This window comes from Malus domestica, chromosome 04 (genome assembly GCF_042453785.1).
Source record: "Malus domestica chromosome 04, GDT2T_hap1".
NCBI classification, from domain to species: domain Eukaryota; kingdom Viridiplantae; phylum Streptophyta; class Magnoliopsida; order Rosales; family Rosaceae; genus Malus; species Malus domestica.
The window spans coordinates 3055794-3083558 of NC_091664.1; the positions used below are offsets into that span (position 1 = coordinate 3055794).

At 35.7% G+C, this 27765-nt stretch overlaps 4 protein-coding genes across 5 annotated transcripts; all 4 read left to right on the top strand.

Moving 5' to 3' along the window:
• LOC103400648 (CRIB domain-containing protein RIC4-like) lies at positions 1–2415 on the top strand. Its single transcript, XM_008339310.4, has 3 exons — positions 1–320; positions 415–543; positions 1766–2415. The coding sequence occupies exons 1-3, from the start codon at positions 119–121 to the stop codon at positions 2071–2073; spliced, it is 639 nt and encodes a 212-aa protein (XP_008337532.1). The 5' UTR covers positions 1–118; the 3' UTR covers positions 2074–2415.
• Positions 2416–6633: 4218 nt separating this feature from the next.
• LOC103400647 (probable protein phosphatase 2C 33) lies at positions 6634–12418 on the top strand. 2 transcript variants are annotated; one of them, XM_008339309.4, is made up of 6 exons: positions 6634–6794; positions 6918–7322; positions 7521–7850; positions 8086–8203; positions 9058–9281; positions 11756–12418. In XM_008339309.4, exons 2-6 carry the CDS (start codon positions 7023–7025, stop codon positions 12005–12007), a joined length of 1224 nt encoding a protein of 407 aa, XP_008337531.1. In that variant the 5' UTR covers positions 6634–6794; positions 6918–7022; the 3' UTR covers positions 12008–12418. The 2 variants fall into 2 exon arrangements, with proteins under 2 accessions (XP_008337531.1, XP_008337529.1); XM_008339307.4 differs by having other exon boundaries at positions 6643–6794; positions 6915–7322.
• A 791-nt stretch (positions 12419–13209) lies between these two features.
• LOC103400646 (15-cis-zeta-carotene isomerase, chloroplastic) lies at positions 13210–16170 on the top strand. Its single transcript, XM_008339306.4, has 4 exons — positions 13210–13921; positions 14740–14886; positions 15022–15231; positions 15576–16170. Exons 1-4 carry the CDS (start codon positions 13487–13489, stop codon positions 15909–15911), a joined length of 1128 nt encoding a protein of 375 aa, XP_008337528.2. The 5' UTR covers positions 13210–13486; the 3' UTR covers positions 15912–16170.
• A 5600-nt stretch (positions 16171–21770) lies between these two features.
• On the top strand, positions 21771–27710 carry LOC103400655 (aspartic proteinase 36). The gene is made up of 10 exons (XM_008339323.4): positions 21771–22204; positions 22325–22454; positions 22574–22821; positions 23729–23956; positions 24649–24811; positions 24944–25017; positions 25484–25571; positions 26037–26112; positions 27002–27073; positions 27238–27710. The coding sequence occupies exons 1-10, from the start codon at positions 21936–21938 to the stop codon at positions 27387–27389; spliced, it is 1500 nt and encodes a 499-aa protein (XP_008337545.3). The 5' UTR covers positions 21771–21935; the 3' UTR covers positions 27390–27710.
• Positions 27711–27765: the final 55 nt, after the last annotated feature.

Genomic DNA, 27765 nt, shown 5'->3' on the forward strand with positions numbered 1-27765 from the left:
GCAACAACAACAATATATAAGGTGGATCAATCAAACATTCCACATTTGCATCATTCTATCTTGTTCATAAAGTCAACACCAACTGATCGATATAATAACACCATTACGTTGTTCTTCCATGGTTTGTAAGTCCCCCAACAAAACAAAAAAGCTTAGGCTTTGTAGTTTTGTGTTCGAAGGGATGAGGGATCGAATGGAGAGATTTGCTGTTCTTCCTTTTGGCATTGGCTGCGCTTCTCAGACCAGCGTCGCTATTGGCGCAGCAGCAAGTGCTGATCATAAACAAAGAAAACCTAAAGCACCACCTCCACATACAGCAAGTATCTCTCTCTCTCTCTCTCTCTCTCTCTCTCTCTCTCTGTCACAAAATAATTAGCTAGGTTGGTATTTATTGGGTTTTTTTTATAAGGGAAGATGATCCAAAAGCACAAGGAGAAAAAATGAAGAATGGTACTTTTCACTTCCTGACTCTTAAGAGGACTCAAATATCCAGTGGGATGCAGAGATTGATCAGAAGCATAAAAAGCTTATCCCAAATATTCGGTAAGTGGATCAATATTTCACTGCCTATAATCCTTATATATATGCATATATATATGCATGCTCAAATAGTGAATACAAACCCTAAAATAATGTACCACTAACTGAATTCTTGATGCATGCATGATCAGATAGTGCCCATTTCCATTAGTATGATCTTGCAATGAATCAAATCCAGATCTTTTTTTGGTCAAATTGTGATTAGATCAACGCATAATTGATAACAGTGTTATCTTATGTGATTCTGGTCAAGAGTGGAACGAGGAATTTTTAATGGGGTGGTTACTAGCTAGTTAGCTAACTTTTTTGCAAGTGAGATCGGGCTTAGAATATTTTAATTAGTTGATCAAATACTTTAGCGTTGCTATTAGGCGGGCTACTCGGTAGCTTTTTTCTTTTAAGAAAATACTAGGTTGGTGGGCGGCCACTAAGAACATTTGAGTGTCAAACACTTGAAAGAGAAACTTGGTTCGGGTCCTTGGTTAACCAAAATGTATAGGATATTGTTATTCATACATCCATTTTTACTTCTCACATTTTTCTTAATTTTTGGATCTCTGATCGAATAAATTAAAGAATATCAATAGACAAAAATTAACAAGGATGTTTAAGAGATAAAAATGAGTGTGAATAATACTATCCAATATATATAGTTTTTTTTTCTGTCTCCAAAACCTTTCTGTGTAGTTCCGCCCTTGGTTATGATCATAGTAAAATGACTAAACAAATTTCTTAATTACCTAAATATGATTACATAAATTCATATGCTGAAAGCCTAACTGGTAAAAAATACAAATTGTTAAAAAGGTAATGCTAGATAGACCAAAATTTTAAATTAAATTTTGTAAACCAAATGATGTGGTTGTTGATGATTGAATTATTACTTAAGTATTGATTAACATACTTATTTTATATTAGTAACACATCATTTCATTTACAAATTTGATTTAAAATTTTGATCTACGTAGCATTATCCTAGTTAAAAAGTACAAACGTTGTCTTTATTAAAAGAGGATACGTTATATGTTGACACGCATATATAATAGAAATATAAAAAATGGAATTGGGTTGTTTACCAAGAAGATCCTTTTGTCCCACACCAAGAAAAACTTAAGTGTGGTGAATAATATATCTATAAAGATTAAAAAATATATGTTCTTTCAAATTAGTTTTTAATTTCTGTATGTTTATGTTTTTGGTAATCCTCTATATGTGTATTTTTTAGTTTACAAGGAAGAGATTGAGGAGGAGGAGGAGGAAGGAGAGATGGAAATTGGATTGCCGACGGACGTGAAGCATGTGACACACATAGGACTGGATGGGTCTGCCACTACCAATACCACCGCAAACCCCTTAAAAGCTAGCAGCTGGGAAAATAATTTCAACACTCCAGAAATACTTTCTTTCCCTTCTATATCTTTAAAGCAGTTTGAGCTTGCCATGGCTGCACAGACCACCCACCAACCTCAGCAGCAGCAGCAGCAGCTCGTTGTTGATCTCAAGACGCTCGAAGATCCCAAAGATCTTAGCTAGTTAATATAGTAATTGAAGCCACCTGGTCCGTTTTATCTTTGATCATCCTATATCATGATGTTAATGCCTCTTAACCACAGATTTTGCATGCATGCATGCATATAGCTAGGATTTTGAGTTTGAGGAGGTGGCCGGTGGGTGAATTGGTTTACCATGCTGATATATTGATTGAATTGGTGCAAAACCAAGTGCAATAGCATTGTAGAATTCATGCACTCAACCCCACTTAGTGAGTAAAATTTGATTGTGTTATTTGTTGTTGCTGATCGATTGAATTGGTGTTATATGTGTTTTAAGTGGTTTGTAGTGATACTACTATATATATATGTAGCAATTTGGTTATTGAGTGGTAGTGGGAGATTTTTTGGAATATAATTAAGTTCTAATGAACAATCTCTCTATATAATGCAACTAATCATTTCTATTTTACACCAAGATTTTTGTGATAAAACTTACACAATCAAGTTTGATATCATACGAAATGAATGGCCTCGTTAGATAACGACATAAATCTATGATCCAAATAATTCACCAATATATTAAGTAAATGGAAGTTATCAATAACACTAATGATCCAACGTTTATTATTGTTACTTTTTGTATAAATATTCATTCTATATAGGATGGAAATATTCTTTACTCTACTTTACTTTTATCTATGTCCTAATATTGCATGTATTGTAAATTGTAATAGAGGTTCATCCCATATTGCGCACTTCAACATAATTAAATTTCATACTTCAGGTTGAATTTATTCATATTTTTTAACGTATCACTTGCATATTATCGTTTCATCACCTTCTAAGTGTTGGCCAACATGCCTCGATTTTGATGTCTACTTAAATATCGTGGTTGGTGCGTGTCATGTTATCCTTGCCCTAAAATCATACCACCTTTTAAAACTATTGTTTGTTAACCTTATCAGTTTTTGTGTTAACACGTTTCTCTAGACAGTAATATTTCAAATCTTAAAAATCTTTTGATTGTTCAAAACTTGTTTACTTACAAGGAATGAGATTGAAATCATTTTGATTATTGAGTTCTCTCTGGTTACTAAAATATAGGAATGAGAATCGGCTTACTTCAAAATTTTCTCTGTGTTTATTGGCACTTAAGAAAACAGAAAAATATTAACTTTCCCTTGAAATTTTTAGTCCAAAACCTAAGTATCATGAATCACATCAACTATGAGAGGCTAGTTGATTTGATTTTCTTTCTGTAAATTTTTATTTTTAAATTCTTACATTCCTATACAAATATAAGAATCTCAAGATAAAAAGTCTTGCATTGCCGATAGCCGAATAATAAGCATGTAAGAATATGTTGGGCTTTTTTTGGGCTTCTTTTAGGTCTAACAGGGAAATTCAGAAAATAAAAGGCCCAATATAACATATAAGAGGCCCGACACGGAGCCCAGAGTACAAAAAGTTTAATAAAATTATTGAAGGGACTTTAACGAAAAACTCATGGTATTGTTCACTTTAACGAAAAATCATATTTTTACACTAAAAAACCAATCATGATACTATTCACTTTATCGTTTACTTATTCCTTATCGTTAAAACTTAAAATTTTCAAACATTTTTCATTAGTTTTCCTAATTATTGAACACATATTGCAGATAATACCTCCAATGCCAGCCTATGTGCATATCCTCATCGTACGGAATCATCACATGCATAAAAGATTCGTTGCGTGTGCATACAACGATATTGTATTGCGATTGATACGGGACTTTAGCTAAATTATAAAATGGGTCTAAATCGATTTTGCGATTTAATGGTTTTGTATGGGAGTATTTTTAAAATGGAAGGTAACGTTTTGGTGAAATGTTTATGCAACTAATCTTTAATAAAAATGTAAGTGAATTCTAAAAAAACACTTGAAGTGTTTCATGCAATAAGCACGTAACAAGGACTCATTATATAAAAGTGTTTTTGAAACCCCAAAATATTTTCTTAAATAATATTTTCAATCATTTTAAAAGCACTTCTAAACGAGCTCTTAAACTAGTTGAATTTGAAAGGTACTCCTAACCATATTTTATCAAACAAATAGCTTAATAATTGATTTTATTAATTTTTAAGGCCACCGCAGAAGCAAATGCGGCATCCACTTCCACATTTCGTTGTAGTAATAGTGTGCACATGTTGTTCATTTAAGGGCTCAGATTTTGGTACCCGCTGGATCCCTTGGAATTTGCTTCATGTTGTAATATAATACGTCGATGGCACACATGAATAGTTTGTTATTATTCATCAAAAGAAAAATCTAATGAATTATTATTCATTTGAAAAAAATCAGATGAATTATCATTCATATCAAGAAAAACATATGGATTTCTATTCATGCACAGTATTTTACTATTTATTTGAGGAAAATTTGTAAAGTGAACAATGTTGCTATAGAAGAAGAAAGAAATGAGAGAAAAATATACAGAGAAAAGAAAGAGGAGTTATGGAGGAAATGAAGAGAAGAGGAAAAAAAAGAGATGTGGAAGAAATTATCAATGAGCCAGGCTAGAGAGAAAAGAAAAAATAGTGAGAGTTATTTTGTATTCATATTATTTTATATAATAAAAGAAAGTACTACTGCTGCCTTGAGGACGTAAGCACACTTGCCGAACCTCGTAAATATTATGTCTTATTTACTTTATATTCTACTGCACACATACCATCGACTTTACAATACTTAATATCATATATATATATATGTATGTATATGTATAGTCACTCATGGTGCAGTTAATTTTTTGTTTTAGACAAATATAGTGCAGTCACTAAATTTGGCCAAACCCCTCCTTAAAAAATTTGAACAAAATCAAAATGTGATCTTAGAGCATCTTTAAAGGAGATGTCAAATTCTCAAGTGTCACTGTTCATATTTTACATAAAAAAATCCTTCTAACCGTATGTCATTTGCTAGTTGGATTTAAAACCTATGTGATTAGAAATCAAATTTAACGATGATGTCAAATTTATTTTTAATTAATTTTAATAGTGAGTCTCTTATTCCACTAACATTTCAACAAATAAAAATTTGTTTCAACAACTCTTTAATGAATACAACCATTTAAAGCTCCATATTAATAACAAAATAACATTTAACAATTCAGCAGAAAAAATACAAAAATGTGACATAAAACTTCAAATTACCACATCAGCTATCAATTACAATTTGACTGTTATAATTTGACATATCCTTTAGAGATGATCTTTAAATTATGAATTACTTCCAAGTTGAAATAACTAGAAATTAATGACTAGGAGATCAACTTTCTCGTCTATAGTCCAAACATTTTATTCCATATGAAGAAAAACAATCTACTTGTGCATCATACTGCGAATTTTATCTCGACTAATTATTTCCCTCCTAATAATACAAGAAGTTGAAACTTTATAACCCATGCGAGAAAGATCCAGAACCATCCATTTAACTTGATTAGTTGATAAGACTAAACCCCCTACTTGAAGTTTATCTAATATAGAAGGCGGCTGCCGACCATATTAGTATATTACGTCATCTCGCTAATTTTTTGGATTTCGTTGTCTGACAACTAATTAATCAATATATTAAACTAATATTAAAATAAAAAATTAGATAAACTTTTATCCATATTCCTAATAATAATTAGGTTAATTGCCACATCCAATTCAATTGGCACTTGCTCATGCATGGTGCGGGCAACCTACACCGTAACATCTCTTTCATTTTAAATCAAAGTTTTGTGAGTCACCATATGTTACGTGAATAAGTTCGTATTAAATATTTCGGGTAACCTACACCGTAACATCTCTTTCATTTTAAATCAAAGTTTTATGAGTCACCATATGTTACGTGAATAAGTTCGTACTAAATATTTCATTTATTACTCGAACTTAAAACTTCACATGTTTGTGTCACTACATTGTAGGTTTTCTTCGTCAAAGTTTTCATTTGAATTTTGGTTTGTTTGATATTTCAGGACCTAAAGTTGTATTCTTAATTTAAATAATTAAATCAACAATTTTAATCGAATCCCATTTGCGCCATGGATGAAGATTTTTGGGTGAACTTACTATTACGGGTGAAATTGGGTGCATTTTTGCTCCCCATTTTTAAGAGGTGGTAGTGCTCATTTCCTTACTTCCTACTATTTGATGAATTTAAATTTTGAAATTTGTATTTATCAACTGCACCATACGAAATTAGAATTTATTTAACGTTTATAAATAAGTTGGTGAAAATTGAGTGCCAATAAAGCTATATTTTTTAGTAAAGCAACATTGTTAATGAGCTAAATTGTTAGTTATTAAAAAAAAAGAACCAGATAAATAAAACTAGTACCAAATGTAAAAACAATTAAACATAATAATTATTAATACAAATGGAGTAATATTAAAATACACCAAAAATAAAAAATAAACACGGTAATTAAAACTTATAATCTAATAATTAATAAACACACTTTTAACAAAAGTGCTTTTGAAGACTAGTAAAATATAAAAATAAAATAAAATAAAACGAAAAGGTCCAAGTAAGAAGCAGTCCTAAAAATTGACCAAAAAAAAAAAAAAAGAAGCAGTCGTAAAAGAATATTGCTCCGTCAGCCATTGGTGATAAAATACAAAACAAAGAATAGAAAGCTGCTGTCTTCTCTCTCTCTCAGAAAATCAGAATCAAAGGTGGTTGCTTTCCGCTTGATCAAAGTCTTCTCTGCCGTTTCCGTCAACACCAAATTGGTAATTTCGCATAAACGATTATCCTTTTCTTTTTCTCTTGGTCCAAATTCAATCGAATTATCAAATTATCCGTATAAAATCGACTAATTTGACATTTTGATTTCATTTGGGAACTGACAGCAGTGACTCAGATTTATCCGTTATCCTCGAAACCCCGAAATTCAATTCCTAAACTATCCAGAAACCACGACGGATCCGACGGCGGAGACACGGAGGGGCCCCGTCTGTATGGTGGGGCTGGAGTGCTTTCTGGACGTCGTCAGGGCCCTCGGCATGGGCTCCTGCCTCTCTGCTGATGGCAGCGCTGCCGCCTACGGCTCCGTCCCTTCATCCGACAGCAAGAGGCGGAGGAGGAGGGTGGCTGCGATCTCCTCCCCGTCCTCAACGACGCCGACAGCCGATAACGTGGAGATGTGGCTGCACAGAGTCCATGACAGGATGTTCTTGAATGGGTCCTCTGATTTTACTTCCTTGTTCAGCAAGCAAGGCAAAAAAGGGGTCAATCAGGACGCCATGATTGCTTGGGAGGTGCTTTGCTTTTTCTCTCTGCTCAAATGTTTATCCAATCATAATTGTATAGAAATAGATATTTTATCCGACAGTCTGGATTTTAATGTTGCCGGTCTATGATGTTTTTTGTTGTCTGCCTATGATATTATGTTGTCAAACTGCGAATCTGGATCATTGATTGCTGCAAAACTGAATATCTTTGTGGTGTTTCTACAGAATTTCGGTTCGGCGGATACCACTTTCTGTGGTGTTTTTGATGGGCATGGTCCTTTTGGCCATATGGTTGCAAAGAAGGTGAGGGATGCTCTACCTTTGCGGCTGACTTCACAGTGGGTATTGAATGGTAACGCCACGAACGGGCCTGCTGATGATTCGAGCGAGGCCGCTGCATGTCACGAAGGCAAGGATGAGGAGCGCTGTGATTTTTTTATGACATTGAAAGATTCATTTTTGAAGGCTTTTAAGGTCATGGACAAGGAGCTCAAATTGCACCCTCGTATTGATTGTTATTGCAGCGGGACAACTGCTGTCACCTTGGTCAAGCAGGTAGTTTTTTTTCGTAGTGTCACAAGATCCTCGTATTAATCTAATAACATTTCAGTTTTCAGATCAAATACAGGCATTAAGATGCCCTGTAGGTCGCCTTCTTTTTATTATCTTCGACAAGTTGCAGCGCAATAGTCCGTATCTGATCCAAGAGCTCAGATGCTATTACTTAAGTTTTGGTACATCAAGAGTGCACCAGTAAAATTTTCTTTTAAATACTTACGTGTGCTTACAGGGTCAGGATCTTGTTATTGCAAATGTTGGGGACTCTAGAGCTGTATTGGGCACAAGAGATAAAGATGGTTCCCTCGTTGCTGTTCAGTTGACTGTAGACCTCAAACCAAATCTTCCAAGTATCTTTCTTTCTCTCACTCTTTCTAGTCTATAGTTAAGAGTTAAATAATATGAAGAATTGAACTTTGTATTTAACCACTGCATTTGATTACCGCTTGTCAAATGCACACTTTACTCATAATATCAGTCTCGTATTCCTTAAATTGATTATGACCGTTAAATTATTACAATGGGATCCAGATGACGATTTCTATATGACGATTTCTATCTTTGATGGTTTCTATAAATCAGGAGCAGTGACCCAATGATAGATTCTGGTTTGTCATATATAATTGATTGTGACAACTGAATCCTGATGCACAAAATAAAATATATCTAATATTAATCTGAAAAGTGACGCGATTTAGGAGTTAGGACTGAATAGTTGTGCTGTGGAAACTTCCATAGTAAGGGAATGAAAGACCGCATCCATATCGAAGGCTGAAAAGCCTTAGCTGCATGGTGCTTTACAAGGTCTTTCCTTTGCAGAGGATCATGGTCAATATGTCCTCTTAGATGTTATCTATTGTCTCAGCATGTCATGTTTACTCTATTTCTTGGTAGTGGAGTGCAAATTTGTTTTGAAATGGTTGGGTGCATGGATACACCTTGTTTGTTTGAATTGGATTATGAAAGTAAGTTCACATGCAGACATGAACACTTGCAGCACCCACCTACACACGCGCATGCACTCATGCATACACACTTAAATTTTGGTGTTGCAGTAGTTGATATGTGGTCAATATACCATTACTACTTGTAGCTTAATTGGTGTTTTAACATAATCATTCTTTATCATACAATTATAAATCCTGGATTAATAATATGGGTCATTAAAGTTAGTTTTGAATCCAATTTTTTTGTATCCATCTAGGGGAAGCAGAGAGGATCAGGCTATGCAAAGGACGAGTATTTGCTCTCCAAAACGAGCCTGAGATCGCTCGAGTTTGGTTGCCCAACTGTAATTCACCTGGCCTTGCCATGGCACGGGCTTTTGGAGATTTCTGCCTAAAGGACTTTGGCTTAATCTCTGTCCCTGATATATCTTATCGTCGCCTCACTGAGAAGGATGAATTTGTAGTGTTAGCTACGGATGGGGTAAGAAATCTCTTTCCTTATATATTGTGGCCTACAGCTTTTTGTTATGATGCAATTTACCAGCATATTTTTTTTCTTTTGAGTGTCACACTTATTATGGTCTTTAGTGGAAAACTATAGTGCCAATTTATTTATTTATTTATTTTGGTTAGTGGTGGATTAAGCAGTAAACTAAAATTGGGTGGAACGGAGACTGTAAGTTCAAAATAAATACAAGCGGGGGAAGGGATATGACCGGACCCCTCAAATAAAGACGAACCCATCTAGAGGCAAGAAGTCAGAACCACCCAAAGGCCTAAACTAATACAGATAATGGGAAGAGTATCCACTCAAGGAGTGAATGTATAGGATCAGCAGGCCTCAAAGAATTAGTAGTGGGATGGAACTTTTGAGTATTCAAGGAGAGTATTTGAGCTTGGGAGAAGAAAGTTTGCTCCTCACTTTATTTATGATAACTTCAGAGATGATAGAATATTATTTAGCCTCGTTCCTAAAGATCTTGCCTTCCTCTCTCCTAATTGAATAAACAGTTACAACCAAACCCAACTCCTAAGTAATAAGATGAAGTTGTTTTCCTTTCCATTGTTTACTAGCCCTCTCAAATCCTCAATAGAAGTTTTACAGGGTGAGCTATTCAAAGTAATCCACACTTGGTCATCAGCTGCAACTAATGCTTCCCTGAAAAGGCAGTTAAAAAAAAAGATGAGGGTGGGACTCAAAGTTCCTTGCACACAAAAATATCTGGTACTGGGGAAAAATCTATATTTGAACTTGCAAATCTACCCCTTATGAGGACAAAAAGCATGCTAGGGAAGTTTTGACTAAACACACAGTTACTGTAGTGGTTGCCACCCAGCTAATAGTGTCCCTTCAAGCTTAGTTGGAAGGATAAGAAGGCATAGAGTAACTGATATCCACCAGTCTCCGTGTGAAATTTTACCTCCTTTGTGATCCTTAGGCAAAGAGGTCGCACTTGGTGCGATGGCAAGTGCCTTCGCCCATGAGCGGTAGGTCTCGGGTTCGAGACTTGGGAGCAGCCTCTCCATAAATGGGGGTAAGGCTAGCCGACATTCACCTCTCCCAGACCCTGCGTAAAGCGGGAGCCTTGTGCACTGGGTACGACCTTTTTTTTTTTTGTGATCCTTAGGCAGCTTGGACTCATGATCCTTCTAGGATAATGGAATCTCGCCACTTCTGGTATGCCAATTACCTCATTATAAAGAAGTACTTCTTCCATCACTAATGATGTGCTGAATAAAGGAGCCAAGCAAAGGTTTTTTTTACTTTAACTCCTCAATCCATCCAGCCTAGATGTCATCATCACCTTTAACTGGCTTCCATGAGTGCCTAAGCATAAATTACCCGTGTTCCAGAGATGAAGAGAGTCCGTTCCTACATTCATCAAACATCAACCCAAGCAATCTTAGATCCCGTACTTCCCTAGTTCTTCTTGCATCCTTGCCTTAGCCCTTTTATGCTTGGTTAGAGGCCTGCAATATTCACAAAGATGGAGATGCAAACGCTAATCTACTAACCGTAACAACTAGAAACTTCAAAGCTGTAAGTATATAAAAACTTAAACCCCAGTGTACCATTTCATAGGCTTTTATCAGGTAAACCTTAAGGAAACATTTTAGGGGTGCCAAGGGTGTTATGCAATTCATCGTGAGCTTCTGAACTAGGAGGATGTTGTCCCCCATCCTTCTCCAAGCAACAAAGGCATGTTGATTAGTGCTAATAAGGTTGAAGTGCGACAGGTTCACTTTTAGCAATAATCTTTGCAATTGGTAATAGTGTTAGAACATATGAGGAAGGTTTGACATGTCAAGTCATGCACATAGGGGGTTTCAGAGCAAGAATGGTGGAACTAATCTGCATAAGAGTGTTCTGTTTAAGCGTTTGAGTCCTGCGCTGGAATTGTAAAAAGGCTTCTATCTTTACCTTTTTTTTCCTTGCTAGCCATGAAAAAATTATTTTCGTATTTGTACATTCTCTCTATAATATTCCTGCTTAGCCTCATCCATTGCAGTCTTAATTTCAGTCTTAAATTGGTCCATTTGTGTAGTTAATCTTCCACCTCTCTAAGCATTCTTCTATTCTTTTTCTTTATTTGAATTAAAGTACCATGTTCTTGGTGTGGAAAACATGAAAATCCAAAACTCTGAAGTTTCCAACTTTATCTTCAATGAAACTGGCTTTGATTATCAGGCAGACGAGTTTCATTTCGTTTGGGGGCAGAAGTGCTGTTCATTTGATGCGCTTGTGGAGATTTCTTGATAATTTTTACAAGTCTTTATTTAAAATTCAATGTGATAAAAAATATCTCTTGTTGATCGCGAGAATAGATAAACTTAACCATATAAATCCAACTGACGTCATAGATTCAAATATGCACATGAAAGAGTGTTACTGCACAAATGGTTTAGGATTGGCTTACATGTATTTACTTAGATATTGTCTTCTGTACTCTGCAGATATGGGATGTCCTCACAAATGAGGAAGTGGTGGATATAGTAGCATTAGCTCCACGACCATCTGCTGCTCGAACCCTGGTAGAGTCAGCAACTCGTGCTTGGAGGTTAAAATATCCGTATGCCAAGGTTGATGATTGTGCTGTGGTCTGCCTCTTCCTCAACTCCAGTACATCAAACACTACTTCCCATTTCTCGCCAACTGGAGAGGAAATGAGCTCTGGAAAATCGCTGCAGTATCCGGAAGGGAGTTAGTACGAAGACCAACAGCAGCAGTGGCACACTTTTTTCGACTTGCCTGCTCCTGAGCCTTCTTGATTGTAGGGTGATTAGTTTTGTTGTCATTGTCTATATCTCTTTTCATTGTTATAGTGATTTGTTGATTTTTTTTTCTATTTTTTACATAAATCTCGGCGAAAAAAAAGGATTTCGGGTTATATTTACAGATTTGTTTGAAGGGAGACGCGGTATTACATTGTCTCTCTTTAGCATCGTCGATTTGGGATTTCTGTAAATACAAGTCTTGAACCTGAAGCCTTGTGGTTGTTCTGGCTGCCTTGATTTTGTATGTTGGTGGGTGGTTGGAAATGTTCTCCTTGGGTGATTATGTTTCCACTCGTCATCTTATTTTGTGCTTTTTCTTGTAATCCAAGCTATCTTTTCTTCCCTGGTTGCCTTGCATTTGATTTCTAATTGCTTTATTAGGCCCTCCAATGGCTTTTTAATACGTTGCAAAACAAGAAATTTTGTCCTTTATGGATGGAAATGCTGGATATAATCAAATTATGTGACGGAAATTCGTGAGTAGTACGTATCGTGTTTCAGATAATGAAGGGGGGCGGGTGGGGGATGGGCGTGGTTACGGACCTTCTAAGGCCCCTCCAAGAAAAGTAAAAAGAAAATAAAAGGTGAGGTAATTCAGAAGAAGTTTTCAGTCACCGCATCTTACATATTGTTGCATCCTTCTCAATTCACTATGTAGCTGATTCACAAAACTTGACTTATGATCCGAATTGTTCATGTGCGAAATACTAAGAAGACTCTCCACAAGGACTTTTTGTCACTTCATGTTTTAGCATTATGTTTTATAATGTTAGCATTGCTAATTATGAGTTTCACTTTGAGAAAGTCTCTTTAGCATTTCTGCATAAATTACAATTTAAATATCATCTCTCCTAAAAATCAATTAAATATGGGATTGTTTGGTCATCAAACTGTATAAAAATAGATAAACAAATTCGATAAATGAATTACGAACAATCTACATGCAACAATTGATTGACTAAACGTTAATTTTAATTGTTATTTAAAAAAAAATTATAGGATGAGATGCCATTTAGTTCTTGAACTATCACCTTAATGAAAATTAAGTCCATTATGATAGAGCTAAAATGAACCCTATGATCATTTGACCATCGATTAAAGATAATAAAAAATATAATCACGTATTATTTATTAAAATATTAATTGTTTTAAAAAGCGAGAGGCTGGCCGGCATTCGGTTGGAGATCCATCACCCCCACCACCAGGTACAAGGAATGAATGGCTGAAGAGGACAAAAGTACCATCAGTCCAAAACATCCACCCAAAAGCATAACTTCCTCCAGATACTCCTTTCCTTTCCCTCCCTCTTCCCAGCAACCTTCCATCTTCTTCCATCTCTTCTTTCTTCTCTCTATAATCTGTAACAGTTAACAATCACAGGTAGTTCAGATTCCTCCACCCCCACTTTCAATGGCCTCCTCCTCCTCCACGTTTGTCCTCTCAACCATCTTCTCTTCCTGTCCTCCCCAATCCCTAAACCCAGACAAGCCCAAGACCCCCTCCCTCTCATCCACCCGCCAAACCCTCAAAGCTTCCACCTTTCTGAAATCCAACCAACAACCCACTTTCCACCCCATCCCTCTCAACCAAATTCACTTGTCCCGCAAATTTCGCACCTTCATCACCGTCAGAGACGGCAGCGACGGCGACGGCGACGAGCAGCCGGTGGTGGGGGAGGACTCGGCTGAGTTTGTGTTGTCGAAGCAGAAGCTGTCCTCGTGGATTTATTTCACTGCAATTCTGGGTACTGTTCTGTTCATACTCAATGTAGCTTGGCTGGATAATTCCACCGGACTCGGAAAGCCCTTCGTCGACGCGGTTTCGGAACTTTCCGATAGCCCTGAGGTAAATTTTGTTTCTCAATCTCATTGTGATAGTTTTTTTGGAGTACAAATTATTGAGTTAAAAGTTGGTGTCAGGTTGTTTGTATGTTGAGGAATTTAATTAAAGCTATTAATAACATCATTAATCATTCATTAGGGTGTTACCAATTGCTTGTGTATTGTTATTAAGGAAACAAAGAATTGGATTGAATGTTTTGGTACACTATTTTTTTAACCTTAGATTTGACTGATAGAGTGGATGAAAACGAAATGGCATGGTACACCAATATGTTCGAATCAGATTGGAGGTTCGAAACAGCGTTACAATCATGTCTTCTGTTAAATCTTGAGAGTAATTAAACTAACAGTGGAAGTGAAAAAGGGAAGGGGATGTGTGGTCTGGATGTGGATAGAGAAATTTGTGAATGTTTAGTTGGGAATTGCAATAAAAGGAATCGCGTTTAATCTTTTAAACGTTGAATTTTATTTAGGGAAGCTATGGTATCGATTGTGTTGCCTTTATAATGACGGGGATAATGGGGGCGACAATGTCCATACTGAGCAGTTGTATTTAAATCTGGTTTAACAGTTGTTTCCTGAAAATAGGATGGACTCGATAGAGGTTCATTTGGTTGAATTTTGGAATGAGAGTGTGTGCAACTTCCATTCTGGCTTCCTCTTAGGTGCGTTGCGTGCATTGATTAGACGCATGCTTCTTTTTGTTGGTATAAATAAATTGCCTTGTGTTTGCTAATCTTTTGATCATTTGCTTTATTGAGAGCTGTAAAATGCGATAAGGTTTTGGTTATAAAAGCTGAGGTTTGAAATGGTATTCTGCAGGTTGTGATGTTGATCCTGATTCTAATATTTGCCATTTTCCATAGTGGTTTGGCTAGTCTACGAGACACAGGTGAGAAACTTATTGGTGAACGTGCTTTCCGTGTTTTGTTTGCGGGGACATCTCTACCGTTGGCTGTTACAACTGTTGTGAGTTCCTCACTCTCTATAAGGAACTCTATCCTTCCCTTTCTATATTTAACTTCATTCACTGCCACTTTTTCTGTTTTAAATTCTTTGTTTGACGGTGTGGAGGGAATTGACTTCTGAGGGTTTGTGATTCAGGTGTTCTTTATTAACCACAGATACGATGGACTACAGTTATGGGATGTGAAGAATGTATTTGGTGTCCATGAACTTGTGTGGCTCTCAAATTTCGTTTCGTTCTTATTCCTTTATCCCTCAACTTTCAATCTACTAGAGGTAGCAGCCGTTGACAAGCCCAAAATGCATCTTTGGGAAACTGGGATTATGAGAATAACCAGGCATCCACAGGTAACTAGTTCATTTACTGGGCAATTGGTTGCTTTTTAGGTCTTTTGATGAATGCTGGTGTCAGTTCTAATGCTCTAGCTGGTCTGGATTTATCTGAGATCTTCTTATACCATTGAATTGTACAAAATGTGTTATGAACATTTTCAAGTTTAGATGCAATATGATGCCTTCGATTTTTCCAAAATCACTGGGCTGTTGTCGGTTTTTCTCGGGGTTTATTTGCAATTTCAATTATTCTCTAATATAAAAATGGTGTATTACGTTTGCCTGCACCTTCTGTTCTCTTTTCCCTTCTCTTTCTCCCCCGTTAAGACAATTTGGTAATGGTTTTGTATTTCCTTTAGCTGGCCGGACAGGTAATATGGTGCCTGGCTCACACGATTTGGATAGGGAACTCGGTGGCGGTGGCAGCTTCTCTTGGTTTAATCGGACACCACCTGTTTGGTGCTTGGAATGGTGACAGGAGATTAGCTATAAGATACGGGGAGGCCTTTGAAGTTGTGAAGAAACGAACAAGTATCATACCATTTGCAGCGATTCTTGATGGCCGACAAAAGTTGCCCAAAGATTACTACAAGGAATTTATTCGGTTGCCATATTTGTCAATCACTGCGTTGACGTTAGGTGCATACTTTGCACACCCCCTTATGCAGGCAGCCAGTTTTCGGCTCCATTGGTAGGAACAAGATACAAATGCATATGATTTGTACCGGATTGCGAACGTGAAGCTGGAACTGTATATAAACTGTGCAAGAGAGACAGGTTAGGTTCCTCGAGACGTGCTAATCATAGCCAGTAGTCACAAGCATGTTGCATGTCCCTGATAGGCACTGGTATCATGAATCAATTTATCAAGAAATTGAGTGTAGAACAGTTGTATGTACGGGGTAAGGCCTGAATGCTACGTATCATTCAATATTACAGGTGTTTTATCCGTTAGATTTGATTTCCGCAACTATTTAGATTTTTTTTTTTTAAAACGAAAATTTCAATAGTGCAGGAAAAACCTACTCTGATGCCATCGTAAAAGATGGGAAATTTCTGTATATCATTGATAGGGAATACGTATGGGCAACGGTTATGGCCGGCGGATAACCACGGTTATTTATTTGTAATCATTTAAATTATTATCCGTATAACTGTTTACTTGTTGGATGGTTCTGGAAACGGGTATACCAATAACCATAACCTTTTATGAATGAGTAAATGTACTTGTAACCGTTTCTCCTTTTACCTATTTACCGGTTGTTTAACAAGTTGAAAATCAAAATAAAATTTGTCATAATTTTGTTTAAATTCCATAATAATTATATTTTCATTTTTTTTCAACTATTTTCATTTTCAAACTAAAGTATATTGTGCAACATACTTTTCAGCTAAATCCAAGCAAGTTTTTAATTAAAAGTTAAAACATCTATACCAAGATTAAAATAAAATCAAACTGTGTATGATTACAAAGTTGAAGCTTCCAAAATCTTAAGGTAATCATTCTCTTGTATACCATAAGGTTTAAAGATCCAAAAATTAGCCTAGTCTCCAACACATACCCAAAACTAAACCTTCGAACACTCTAATGCTTTGGCATGTTTAATCACAAAATCTTACGACCCATTATCACCACAAGAGACCTACAAAAGAAATGGACAAATTGAATTAGTATCCCAATCAATCAACAACAGCCAAAAAATAAAAAACAAAAATTAAGAGTTATCTTTACCACATTCACATCAGTATCGTCACCAAACGAGAAATCTTCAACACGAATAGTAGAGTTTGAACTTGATTCCACAATAAAAGTTAAAATTAGGCTAAGACGGTAAGTTATGGACATACATAAATAAAAGTTAAAATTAGTAGTAGAGTTTGAACTTGATTCCACAATAAAAGTTATAATTAGGCTAAGACCGTAAGTTATGGAGTATATATCTCTATTAATTAATAAAACACTCATTGTCAACCAAAACTCTATGAAATTATCAGTTTAACCCTTTAATTAAAACAGAACATGAATAAGAAATATGGGCAAAAATGTAATTTCACACAACTAAATTTTGCTTTTTTTTCAAAGCCTCATCTACATGTAATCATAACATATCTCTAATTAAAAATAAATAAATAAATCTCACTCCCACATTCTCTACCACTCTCTTCCTCTCTCCTTCTATTTCAAAAACAAAAAATTAAAAAAAAAAATTCTCACACACTTTGTGTGTGCACATATGCTAGTATATATAATGTTTGGGTAAATTACATAGTAGCCCCTCAGGTTTAAGGTCTATTACAATCCCATACAACGTCTTTAAAACATTTCACTTTCATACATCATGTACCATTTTATTTCAAAATAATACATCCGTTAGATTTTCCGTCCATTAATATGTTAAATGCTGACGTGGCTGCCACATTTGTGCTGATGTGGCTGCCAAATGTGTGCCACGTGGCAAAAATAATAATTTTTTAATTTTTTTAAAAAAAAACCTAAATCTTCTAAATTTAAAAAAAAATAAAAAATAAAAAAATAAAAACCCAGAAGCTGAACAAAACCCCAACCTCGTGAAGCCCCCTCAGCCTTCTTCTTCCCTGCTCCCATCTTCCCCCACCCCATACCTGCACCTTTGAAGGAAAAAAAAAAAAAACCAAAGAACAACCCAGATCCCATATCCCCGCGAAACACATACCCCATACGACCACCCCCCAACCCAGATCCCATTACCACGCCCCCCCGGCGCGAAACCCAACCCAGATCCCATTACCACCCCTCCGGCGCGAAACCCATATCCCCCCCGAACTGCAAGGACGTCATCCTCACCCCCATCATCTTCGTCGTCGAAGACGACAACGAGCAGGAGCAGCAGGGCGACGATGAGAAATCCCGGTTGACGGCGAGATCGGTTGGTGACGAAGGACCTCCATGAGGAGCAGAGGGATCAGAGAGAAAGCTCTGCGGTACAGGCCGCGATGCAGCAGAGGACCCAAATTCACCGCCACGGAGACGACCAGAATGTTGAGCCCATTCCGACCCAATCTCTCATCCTCAATCTCTTTTGGTTTATGAAGATATTGACGACGAGGATCGTAGTTTTGGGGTTATTGAGTCGAATTGCGATGTGGGTATGGAGGGTTTGGACCTCGATTTGAGTTTAGGGTTAGGGTCGGGGTTGTTGTTTGGATGTGGACCTCGATCTGATGTGGGTCGTCGCCGGGGGGGGGGGGGGAGGTAGTAGGTCGTGTGGGTTTTCAGGTAGGTCGTACAAAGAAGGGGATCTGGGTTGCGGGGAGGTGAGGGGGTAAAGGTGGGGTGTGGGTTTTCATGTGGGTTGCAAAGAGGTGAGGGGGTGGGGGTGGGATGTGGGGTTGCGGGGAGAAGAGAGGAGGATGAGGGAAGGTTTCAGTTTTTTTTTATTAATTTTAATATTTAGAAGATTTAAGTTTTTTTTTACAAAAAATTAAAAAAATTATTTTTTTTGCCATGTGGCACATCAGCACAAATGTGGCAGTCACGTCAGCATTTAACAGACTAATGGATGAAAAATCTAACGGAGGTGTTATTTTGAAATAAAATGATATTGGATGTATGAAAGTGAAATTTGTTAAAGTTGTTGTATGAGGTTGTAATAGACCTCAAACCTGAGGGGCTACTATGTAATTTACCCATAATGTTTACATGAAATTTTACATAACGTGTACCTCGTATTTGACTTTACATTTTGATATAAGAATAGCCAAAATGTCTCAGGTTATATAAAAAAAGGTATTTAATCTTATTTGTCCTCCACCATGACAATATATCAAAATCTTGAGCCTTGGGAAAGACTTTTTCCTCCAAGTACAAGTCTAAATCGGCCACCGAGTCAATTGAAAGCACCCCTCAATTTTGAAGAGCCAAGCCTTGCTCTTGTTCATAACTAAAAGATATATTTCAATTGGGATGTGATATCCATACACCCTATTTTACTTCTCACACACATTTTTAATTTTCGGCTGTCGGATCGGATAAATTGAAGAAGATCAACAGACAAATTATCAAGGAGTGTGTGAGAAGTAAAATGGGGTGTGTGGATAGCACACCCCATTTCAGTTAAAGATATAGATTTGATCTCATAATTCTTAATATTCATGAAATCAGTTTCAATCCTGCAAACCAAGTCTTTTTATTTTTTGATAAAAGCGATAGAGCTTCATTACCATAAACAACCAATTACAAGGGTGTCAGATGGGTACATATACTTCAGTGATCATTTTTTTTTTTTGTCAAATGATAAATTTTGTTAAATTAGATGTTAGGTTAGTCATCGATGAAGTTTGAACTCACGCCATCATGTAAAGCTCAACGTCTTTCCACAATTGTGATAAAGGGTCACTTGCTCCAGTGATCAATTTCTTGATCTAGAGGTAATTAACACTAAACACAAATAATTTAAAGCCCCTATACGGCCACTCCATAAACCACACCACTAAAATGAGGAGTCCCGAAGCAGATATGCCACATAGAAGAGATGTGACATACCAAGTCTTCTTCTCTTAGACCTTAAGACTTGGACGCATATTGTATGGTCTTAGAAATAAAAGTCAAATAAAAAGCTTGCGGTTTCAAAATACGTTGTATAGATATCAACCCGCCAACGAAAAAAAGGCAAACATTAATTGTCATTTGATTAGTCATTGTGGAACATTTTAGGGGTTTAAATTTTACATAATTGAAGAAAACTTACTTGCAACTAAAATCAAATGTCGCGATATTTCAAACTTATCTTACATTTGTCATGTACTTTGTGTTTAAAATATCGAATAGAGATAGAAATATCGATATACAAATTTATGAAAATATTTACAGATATATTAATATCAATTGTGTTCGACATAAATTATAAAACTTACAATGGAGTGAGTATATCAACTCATTCAGATTAAGTCGAAAATTGAGAAAAATTCAAAAATAATTCAAAAGTTCAAAATTTGCAATGAATTACGACAAAATTTATGTAGTGAATCAGTAAATATCATCAAAATTCATTGATTTTTTTTATATTTCACTGATATATAATGAAATTTCCATGGCAGTTGATATCGCGTGTTTGACATCGAATCCTATCACCATTGAATACTTGTTCCATGTAAATTCCTCGATAAGAGTGAATAGTAATTTAGAAAAACTAATAAAAAAAACTTCGAATCTTTATTTATTTTTTAATCAAAAATCATTTAATAACTTTATTTAATAATAAGAACAAAAAAAAAAAAAAACATTAAAACCCCAACTTGCGCTGGGCGTGTCTCCTCTCCCAACTCCCCTCTTTCCACACTCTACTTTTTTCTCCCATTGTCAGCTACATAAATAGATTTCTTTTTTCTTTTTATTTATTTTTTGCTTAGAATAAAAAAAAAGACTTCAAATTGAATTACATTCCCCAATTTTAATTTTGTGGTGTTGTTTTCCAATAGTAGTCAAGATGATGAGAGCTTTTCAATGTGCTTGGAATACAGAATGGTACACCACGTGTTTCTATACAAGTTGTGAGATTTTTGTGTTAAAAAAATAATAATATAAAAATAAAATTTTTCATCACTTACATAATAACATGTGGTATACCATTTGTGTTACAGGCACAAGGAAAAATTTATCCAAAATGACGCCCAAGCTCAAGAAATTGGATGGAGAATTACATTTATTATTGTAGGTATGTAAAAAATATGAGGAAATTTTAATTTGGTAATTGAAAACTTTTTAAATATAATTACTGAAAACATAATCTTCTAAAGGTTTTGATCTATAGGGTCACTTCTGGGCTTTTCGTTTTCAGCGCAATGGGTGCTTTTACAGGACCAAAAAGTGTCTAAGTTTCAAACCTTATGAAACTAAACCAAGAATTAAACACTATTTATAAAACTTGACCAATAAGTAGACATTGTTCATGAAACTAGACCAATAAGTAAACACTATATATGAAATTGGACTAATAAGTAGACACTATTTATGAAACAAAAACAAAAATTAGGCACTATTTCCAAAACTAAACCAATAGGTGAAAACTATTTATGAAACTGCATCAATTACTATATGTTATTTATGAAACTAGACCCAATAACTAGGCACTATTTATGAACATGACAAAAAATTAGACATTATTTTTGAAAGTGGAAAAAAAAAGAAGACATTATTTATGAAATTGGATCAGTAAATAATGTAGTACCGTTCAGTGTCTATGATGAACGCACGAGTCTCGCGCGTCAAGTTTTTTTATTTATTTATTAAAATTGTGTCATTTTTATTAGAATTTAAGTTATTTTGTTATTTTTATTAAAAAAAACTCAATAATATTTAATTTTTTTATTAAATAAAATTATTAGATAATTTTTTATTAAAATAAACTTAGCGCAAATGAAAGTTCCTAATAATTTAGTTGCAAGCAAAAGGTAAATTACAAAAAAGGATCATGGGAAATGGGCAAATTTGGATTTTCAAATGCCAAACAAGGGAAAAGAAAGAAATGAATATAAGGGAAGGCAGTTATTAGTTGGTTTCGCGACTTTTGCAGTACGCGAGTAGGTGGGTCCCACCACAGTAATGCGCCTCCCACCAACTTGCCTCTCAGCCAACACCGAAAACCAAAAAGGCGATACAAATCCCTCCTTCCTTCCTTCCTTCTTTCTCGCTTCTGGCCTCTCCGGGTCTCCTCCTCCATGCCATTGCCACCCAACAACCCATGGCTTCAACGACGGTGTCGATCATGACGGCGGCGGCCACTCTGAGAAGCTCGTGCGCCAGCTTCTCCCTGCTATTCCTGCTCCTGATTTCAACCAAAATCACGATCGCCTTCGCTCTCAACAACGCCTTTCTCAGCGTCAAGTACAAGTACGCCGGCCGCGAGCCTTCCTTGAGCGCCCTTAAAGCTCACGATATCCAGCGGACTCTTCGATTTCTCGCCGGCGTTGACCTCCCCTTGGGCGGCTCTGGCCGCCCTGATGCCGTCGGGTACCCATTTCTTCTCTCCCCAATCCTTCATATATGTGTGTGTGTGTATATATATATATGTTATGTGTTGTTTTGAGTTGGGTAATTGTTAATATCTTTTGTTTGTTTTGGAATTTGTAGTTTATACTATGCCAAAATTGGAATTGGAACACCTATCAAGGACTACTATGTACAAGTTGATACAGGCAGTGATCTTATGTGGGTCAACTGTATCCAATGCAGAGATTGCCCAAAGAGAAGCACACTTGGGGTATGAGATTGAGACCTCTCCATCTGATTCTTTACATCGTTTTCTTTTCGGGTTTTCGTTATTGTTTTGCCCCATGAATTGGTTGTGTTTTGCTTATTTCGGTTTTTGGGCAATGGCAGATTGATCTTACTCTATACGATGTTAAGCAGTCTTCCACTGGTAAATTGGTTCCTTGTAATCAAGATTTCTGCTTGGAGGTAAATGACGGTCCGCTGTCTGGATGTACGGCTAATATGACATGCCCTTACCTGCAAATATATGGGGATGGCAGCTCCACTGCCGGTTACTTTGTCAAGGATATTGTGTTTTATGATCGAGTATCCGGTGATCTTGAAACTACGTCTGCCAATGGGAGCATCATTTTTGGGTAATTTCTTCCTACTTGGTATGATATTTTGTACTTGATTGGAATAAATGCTTCATTGAGACTAATGCGTGGAAAGTTACACATAACTGTATGGGGAGAAACAAGTTCTCAAATCAATATTAATTCAGCCATGTTGAGAATATTAGTGGTCAAAGTAGTGAGAGGAAACTTGTTCTGTGCATAAAAGACAAAGATATGCAATTTTCAGCTGTAACTACGGACCGATTCTAAATTATGGTACAAGGAGAATTTAGTTCAAGGGTGGGAGGGTTGTAAGTTTGGGAAAAAATGGAGGGGATAAAACATAATTTTGGGTCAGGCTGATGATAAATGAGCTCTTAGTGGATAAATCAATGATATGGTCTTCCAAAATCTTCAAAAATTTTATTCTTCCAACTCAACAAAGTCCTCCTCCCCTAACGAGGAAGTTAGGTTAACTGCTTGAACTTTCCTTTTCTCCTTTTCTGTTCATTTCCCCCATTTAATTCTGCTGAAGTTTTTGTAACTCCTATGCTCTATGTGTGCAAAACTAAATACTTTTATCATCACAAAAATGGTCAAAGTAAACCATCAGCTGTTATTTTGCATTGAACTGTGTAATTAGGACAGTGTAGTATTTTGTTCTTCTTATAAATTTTGGATGGACTGCTTGTCCCTTGCTGGACAATGATATTCCACCTACTTGCTTGTTGTCATAAATTACTTTTTATTAAAGGAAAAGAAAGTGAACAAACAGTTGTTGATTGATAGGAGAAAACAATCTAACAGTTGTTGATTGATAGGAGAAAACAATCTCTCTCTCTCTCTCTCTCTCTCTCTCTCTCTCGATTGTGTGCCCATATACATGTGCATGTATATGTGTAATATGGTTACCATTCGTATGGTTGTATTGACGTTTGTGAAATAGGTGTGGTGCTACACAATCTGGTGACCTAGGCTCATCTGGGGAAGGAGCACTTGATGGAATACTTGGTTTTGGCAAATCAAATTCCTCAATTATTTCACAGCTAGCTTCATCTGGGAAAGTGAAGAAGATGTTTGCTCATTGCTTAGATGGCAAGAATGGAGGTGGTATCTTTGCTATCGGGCGTGTTGTACAACCAAAAGTTAACATGACTCCCTTGGTACCAAACCAGTATGTATTCTATTCTGCATTTTGATATTGTAATGTTTTCATTCATCTGTTTTATGTACATTTAAGTGGTATTTTGTGGTCGTTTTCTTGCTAGATAAAACTGGTGTTTTATTTTAGTACTTTTTATTCCCTTAATTTAGTGGTATTATATGTTTTAATTTTTTTCTTTGCATGTTAGGTATGTATAAAACTAGAGGAGAATCATCAGACTTATAATATGACTCAGATTAAAAGCCAAGCTTCCTAAGAAGTCAAACAACAAGTGCAAACATTTATTCTTATTAAGTTTTCAAACTTGTAAATATTATAAACTGTAACAGCCATTCAATTCAACCATTCTCTTAGATTGTTGAAGATAATTTCTGATTTTATAGTAATTCAAAAGCAATAAAACAAAGAAGACTGAAAAGGGCTAGAAAAACTTATCTATGTACTATATCTTATTCATATTTTCTTTTGAAACATGTCTAATATCTTCTTATCTTTAGGATTAGGACTTTTAACATTATGTTATCACTGCCCTTTCTTTTCTAAAAATGCTTTCAAGGACCTTATAAGAAGTACCAAATATTATTACTTCTATATTTTCTCAAATGTAGAATATGTTTCAATTGCATCTATGAGAATGTCACCAGAAAAAAATGCTCTTCTTTTGTTGGAAAATTAAGCTGCAATTTGTTATAAAAATTTAGGTCGCACTACAACGTCAACATGAAAGCAGTTCAAGTTGGCCGTTCTTTTCTAAGTCTTCCAACAGATGTATTTGAAGCGGGAGATAGAAAAGGGACAATAATTGACAGTGGTACGACATTGGCTTATCTTCCGGATGTGATTTATCAGCCCTTAGTAAGTAAGGTATGTGGTATGCAAGAACCTTCTCTTTTGGAGATTGTCATTCATTTTTTCCATTCATAAATATGATTTTTTTTTTTTTTTTTTAATCTGTGAATATTTACATCAGTATTGAATGAAATGCTTTCTTATTAGATTATCGCTCAGCAGAATGATTTGAATGTTCAAACTGTTCACGGAGAGTATACATGCTTCCAGTATCCAGGAAGGTATGGTGTATTCCATTGTGAATTTTCTTTTAGGAGTAATAGCAGATAAGAAAGTTATATATTATTGAATTTTGATTATTTATAATATCTTGAATGTTTGAGTCATTAGATTAAGATTTGTCTGGAGTGATATATTATTCCAGAGAGAAAATGCTGATTGGATCTCTATATAAGATGCTTAAATGCTAACTGGAATCAGATAAGACGAGCAATAAGTTTAGAAGGGATGCCACAGCCGTAAATGTTAAAATGGATATAAGTAAATCTGTTTTTGTGTGGATGTAAATCAATATATTCGTTATCTTGAACTTGTTCATTTGGAACAGATGTAATTTGGTAAGCGACCGGCAGTTTTTAGCTTTTATATAATGCTTGTCCATTATGTTTGTGTTTCTTATTCAAAATAAATAAATTGTATAGTGCAGGACGCTTCCCTGATATTTGTACCTTTTGCTTTTTATTGCAGTGTTGATGATGGGTTTCCTGTGGTCACCTTTTACTTTGAAAATTCACTTTCGTTGAAGGTTTATCCACATGACTATTTGTTCCCTTACGTAAGTATATTATACTGAAATTTTTTTCAGGCTTTATTGATAAGTTGTTCTTAATTCTTATTCAGGTTTACCCGTATTACTAGCTTGTTTTTGCATTCATATCATTACCAACTAATTGGCTTTGGATTTTAGTATTCTGTGTGTTTAGTTTATGGGCCCAGCTAGCATACTTATTCCCGTGGTACCAATTATCAAATTTATTGTTATTAATTTATTTATAAGAAACTGCAATCCTGTAAAAGAAAAGAGGAAAAGGATGCTGAGGAAACCGGACAAGTTGTCCATCGAAGGGAGATTCCAACTAAAAAATTAAAAAAGGCCAACAATTACTATATTTCTTCAGTTGCTACTATTTTTGTTTTTTAAAATATGATAAATATTGGTTGAGCTATTAATGCAAGTATTGTTGCCCTCTCATTTTGATAATTTTTTATTTCTGTTCCACTATAATCTATTATTCTACAGGAAGGCTTTTGGTGTATTGGTTGGCAAAACAGTGGGATACAATCAAGGGATAGGAAGAACTTGACTCTTTTGGGAGGTAATGTCTCATTCTTAGTTTGTGTTAAGGAGTGACTTTTCAGTTTCTTGAGTAAATATAGAACTTCCAAAATAAAAGGTCTAGAATCGTTATAGCTTATACTCCGAAGTTCAAGGCAAGACTTTCTTAGGTATTGTAAGTAATTGTAATATCAATTCTTCTTTTAAAGATTTATAGTCACGAGAAATCTAGTAAATAGAGGAGTCACATAAGGGTGTCTTGATTATTTTGCTTTTTGATAAGAAACAAATACTTATTACGAAAGGGGAATGTAAAAGGAAGGATGGACAAAAACAAAGTGCCTATAAAAATATTAAGGATCAGAAGGTGTTGGTAAACACTCAACGAAAAAAGAAAAAAAAAAAAAAAAAACTTATGAGGAAAATATGGAAATTTTCTTTTGAAACTTAAGGACTGTAATACAGTTCATGCTGACTCACACCGTTGCTCTAGTAGTCATTGATACTTGTGATTCTCATAGTAACATTTACTTTAGGGTAAGATGATATCATAGATTCAGTGTTGGGATGCCAATGAGGAATTGAGGATTCTAATGGAACAATTGAACCAAATGTACCAATTAGACCGTATGTCCATTTTTTTTATTTGATGTAAAATTTCGCTTAATAAAGAATAATATTTGGGTTTAGCTCTATACTACGATTCCATGTATCATAAATATAGCCAACTTTCCCACACTTATTGTGTGTAGTATTATAAGTAATTATGGTTAATCTTCAGTATAAGCGAATCATCTCCAAATGCAACTAAAGACTGGGTAACTATAGCTTTATAAAGTTTAAAATGACATGATATATGAGACGAGCAAGACACAAGAGAGTTGCATGAAATTCCCGGTGGACTTGATCATTTAAAGTGTTTCTTGCAGATTTGGTACTTTCAAACAAGCTAGTCCTATATGATCTTGAGAATCAAGTCATTGGATGGACCGAGTATAACTGTGAGTATCATGTTATTTTCTGTTCTCAATGTCTCTGTGTTCAAGTAATATGAGTACATCCTAATTAGGCTTACCGGTTACTTACCAGAGACAGTTTTAGACACTTGTCAAATGTGAGTTTCTCGTCTTTTTACTAATCTGAACTTTTCTATGGTCAATTTCAGGCTCATCGAGTATTAAGGTACAGGATGAACAGAGTGGAACAGTGCACTTAGTAGGTTCCCACTATATTTCTTCCTCTTCTGCTCCCTATTTGAATACCCGATGGGCTATAATCTTCGTGTTGCTAACCATGCTGCTGCACAGTCTAGTTTAGTGAAGAGGACAGCTAAAACAAAATACTGACAGCCAGATTTCAAGGTAAAGAAAGAAAAAAAAAAAAAAAATAGAGAAAATACTATGAAAACTGTTTTTGACATGGTGTATAGAAAGGTTGTGATTTTGCGGGTCTATATTAACGCCAAAGGTGAAAACACAAGCTAGGATAGACTTATGGTTTTGAAGCTTCGCTATGGGTTTTGTATTTTTCTGCCCGTTGTGAATTTCTGAAGATTTCTGAGAATATTGTATATGCTTTCAAGTCTTGAACTGTCTCAACTTAGGTCCTGACATAATTGTACATAATATCGTTACTATATGTGTCCTCTGTTGCTCGATCCAGTGGTTCTGTGTCCTCTGTGACTCGATCCAGT

Coding starts and splice junctions, on each gene's coding strand:
- LOC103400648 (XM_008339310.4), top strand. CDS start 119: ATGGTTTGTAAGTCCCCCAACAAAACAAAAAAGCTTAGGCTTTGTAGT. Junction 321..414: donor ACCACCTCCACATACAGCAA/GTATCTCTCTCT, acceptor TTATAAGGGAAG/ATGATCCAAAAGCACAAGGA. Junction 544..1,765: donor AAGCTTATCCCAAATATTCG/GTAAGTGGATCA, acceptor TGTATTTTTTAG/TTTACAAGGAAGAGATTGAG.
- LOC103400647 (XM_008339309.4), top strand. CDS start 7,023: ATGGTGGGGCTGGAGTGCTTTCTGGACGTCGTCAGGGCCCTCGGCATG. Junction 7,851..8,085: donor CTGTCACCTTGGTCAAGCAG/GTAGTTTTTTTT, acceptor GTGTGCTTACAG/GGTCAGGATCTTGTTATTGC. Junction 9,282..11,755: donor TAGTGTTAGCTACGGATGGG/GTAAGAAATCTC, acceptor TGTACTCTGCAG/ATATGGGATGTCCTCACAAA.
- LOC103400646 (XM_008339306.4), top strand. CDS start 13,487: ATGGCCTCCTCCTCCTCCACGTTTGTCCTCTCAACCATCTTCTCTTCC. Junction 14,887..15,021: donor CGTTGGCTGTTACAACTGTT/GTGAGTTCCTCA, acceptor TTTGTGATTCAG/GTGTTCTTTATTAACCACAG. Junction 15,232..15,575: donor GAATAACCAGGCATCCACAG/GTAACTAGTTCA, acceptor TATTTCCTTTAG/CTGGCCGGACAGGTAATATG.
- LOC103400655 (XM_008339323.4), top strand. CDS start 21,936: ATGGCTTCAACGACGGTGTCGATCATGACGGCGGCGGCCACTCTGAGA. Junction 22,205..22,324: donor GGCCGCCCTGATGCCGTCGG/GTACCCATTTCT, acceptor TGGAATTTGTAG/TTTATACTATGCCAAAATTG. Junction 22,822..23,728: donor AATGGGAGCATCATTTTTGG/GTAATTTCTTCC, acceptor TTTGTGAAATAG/GTGTGGTGCTACACAATCTG.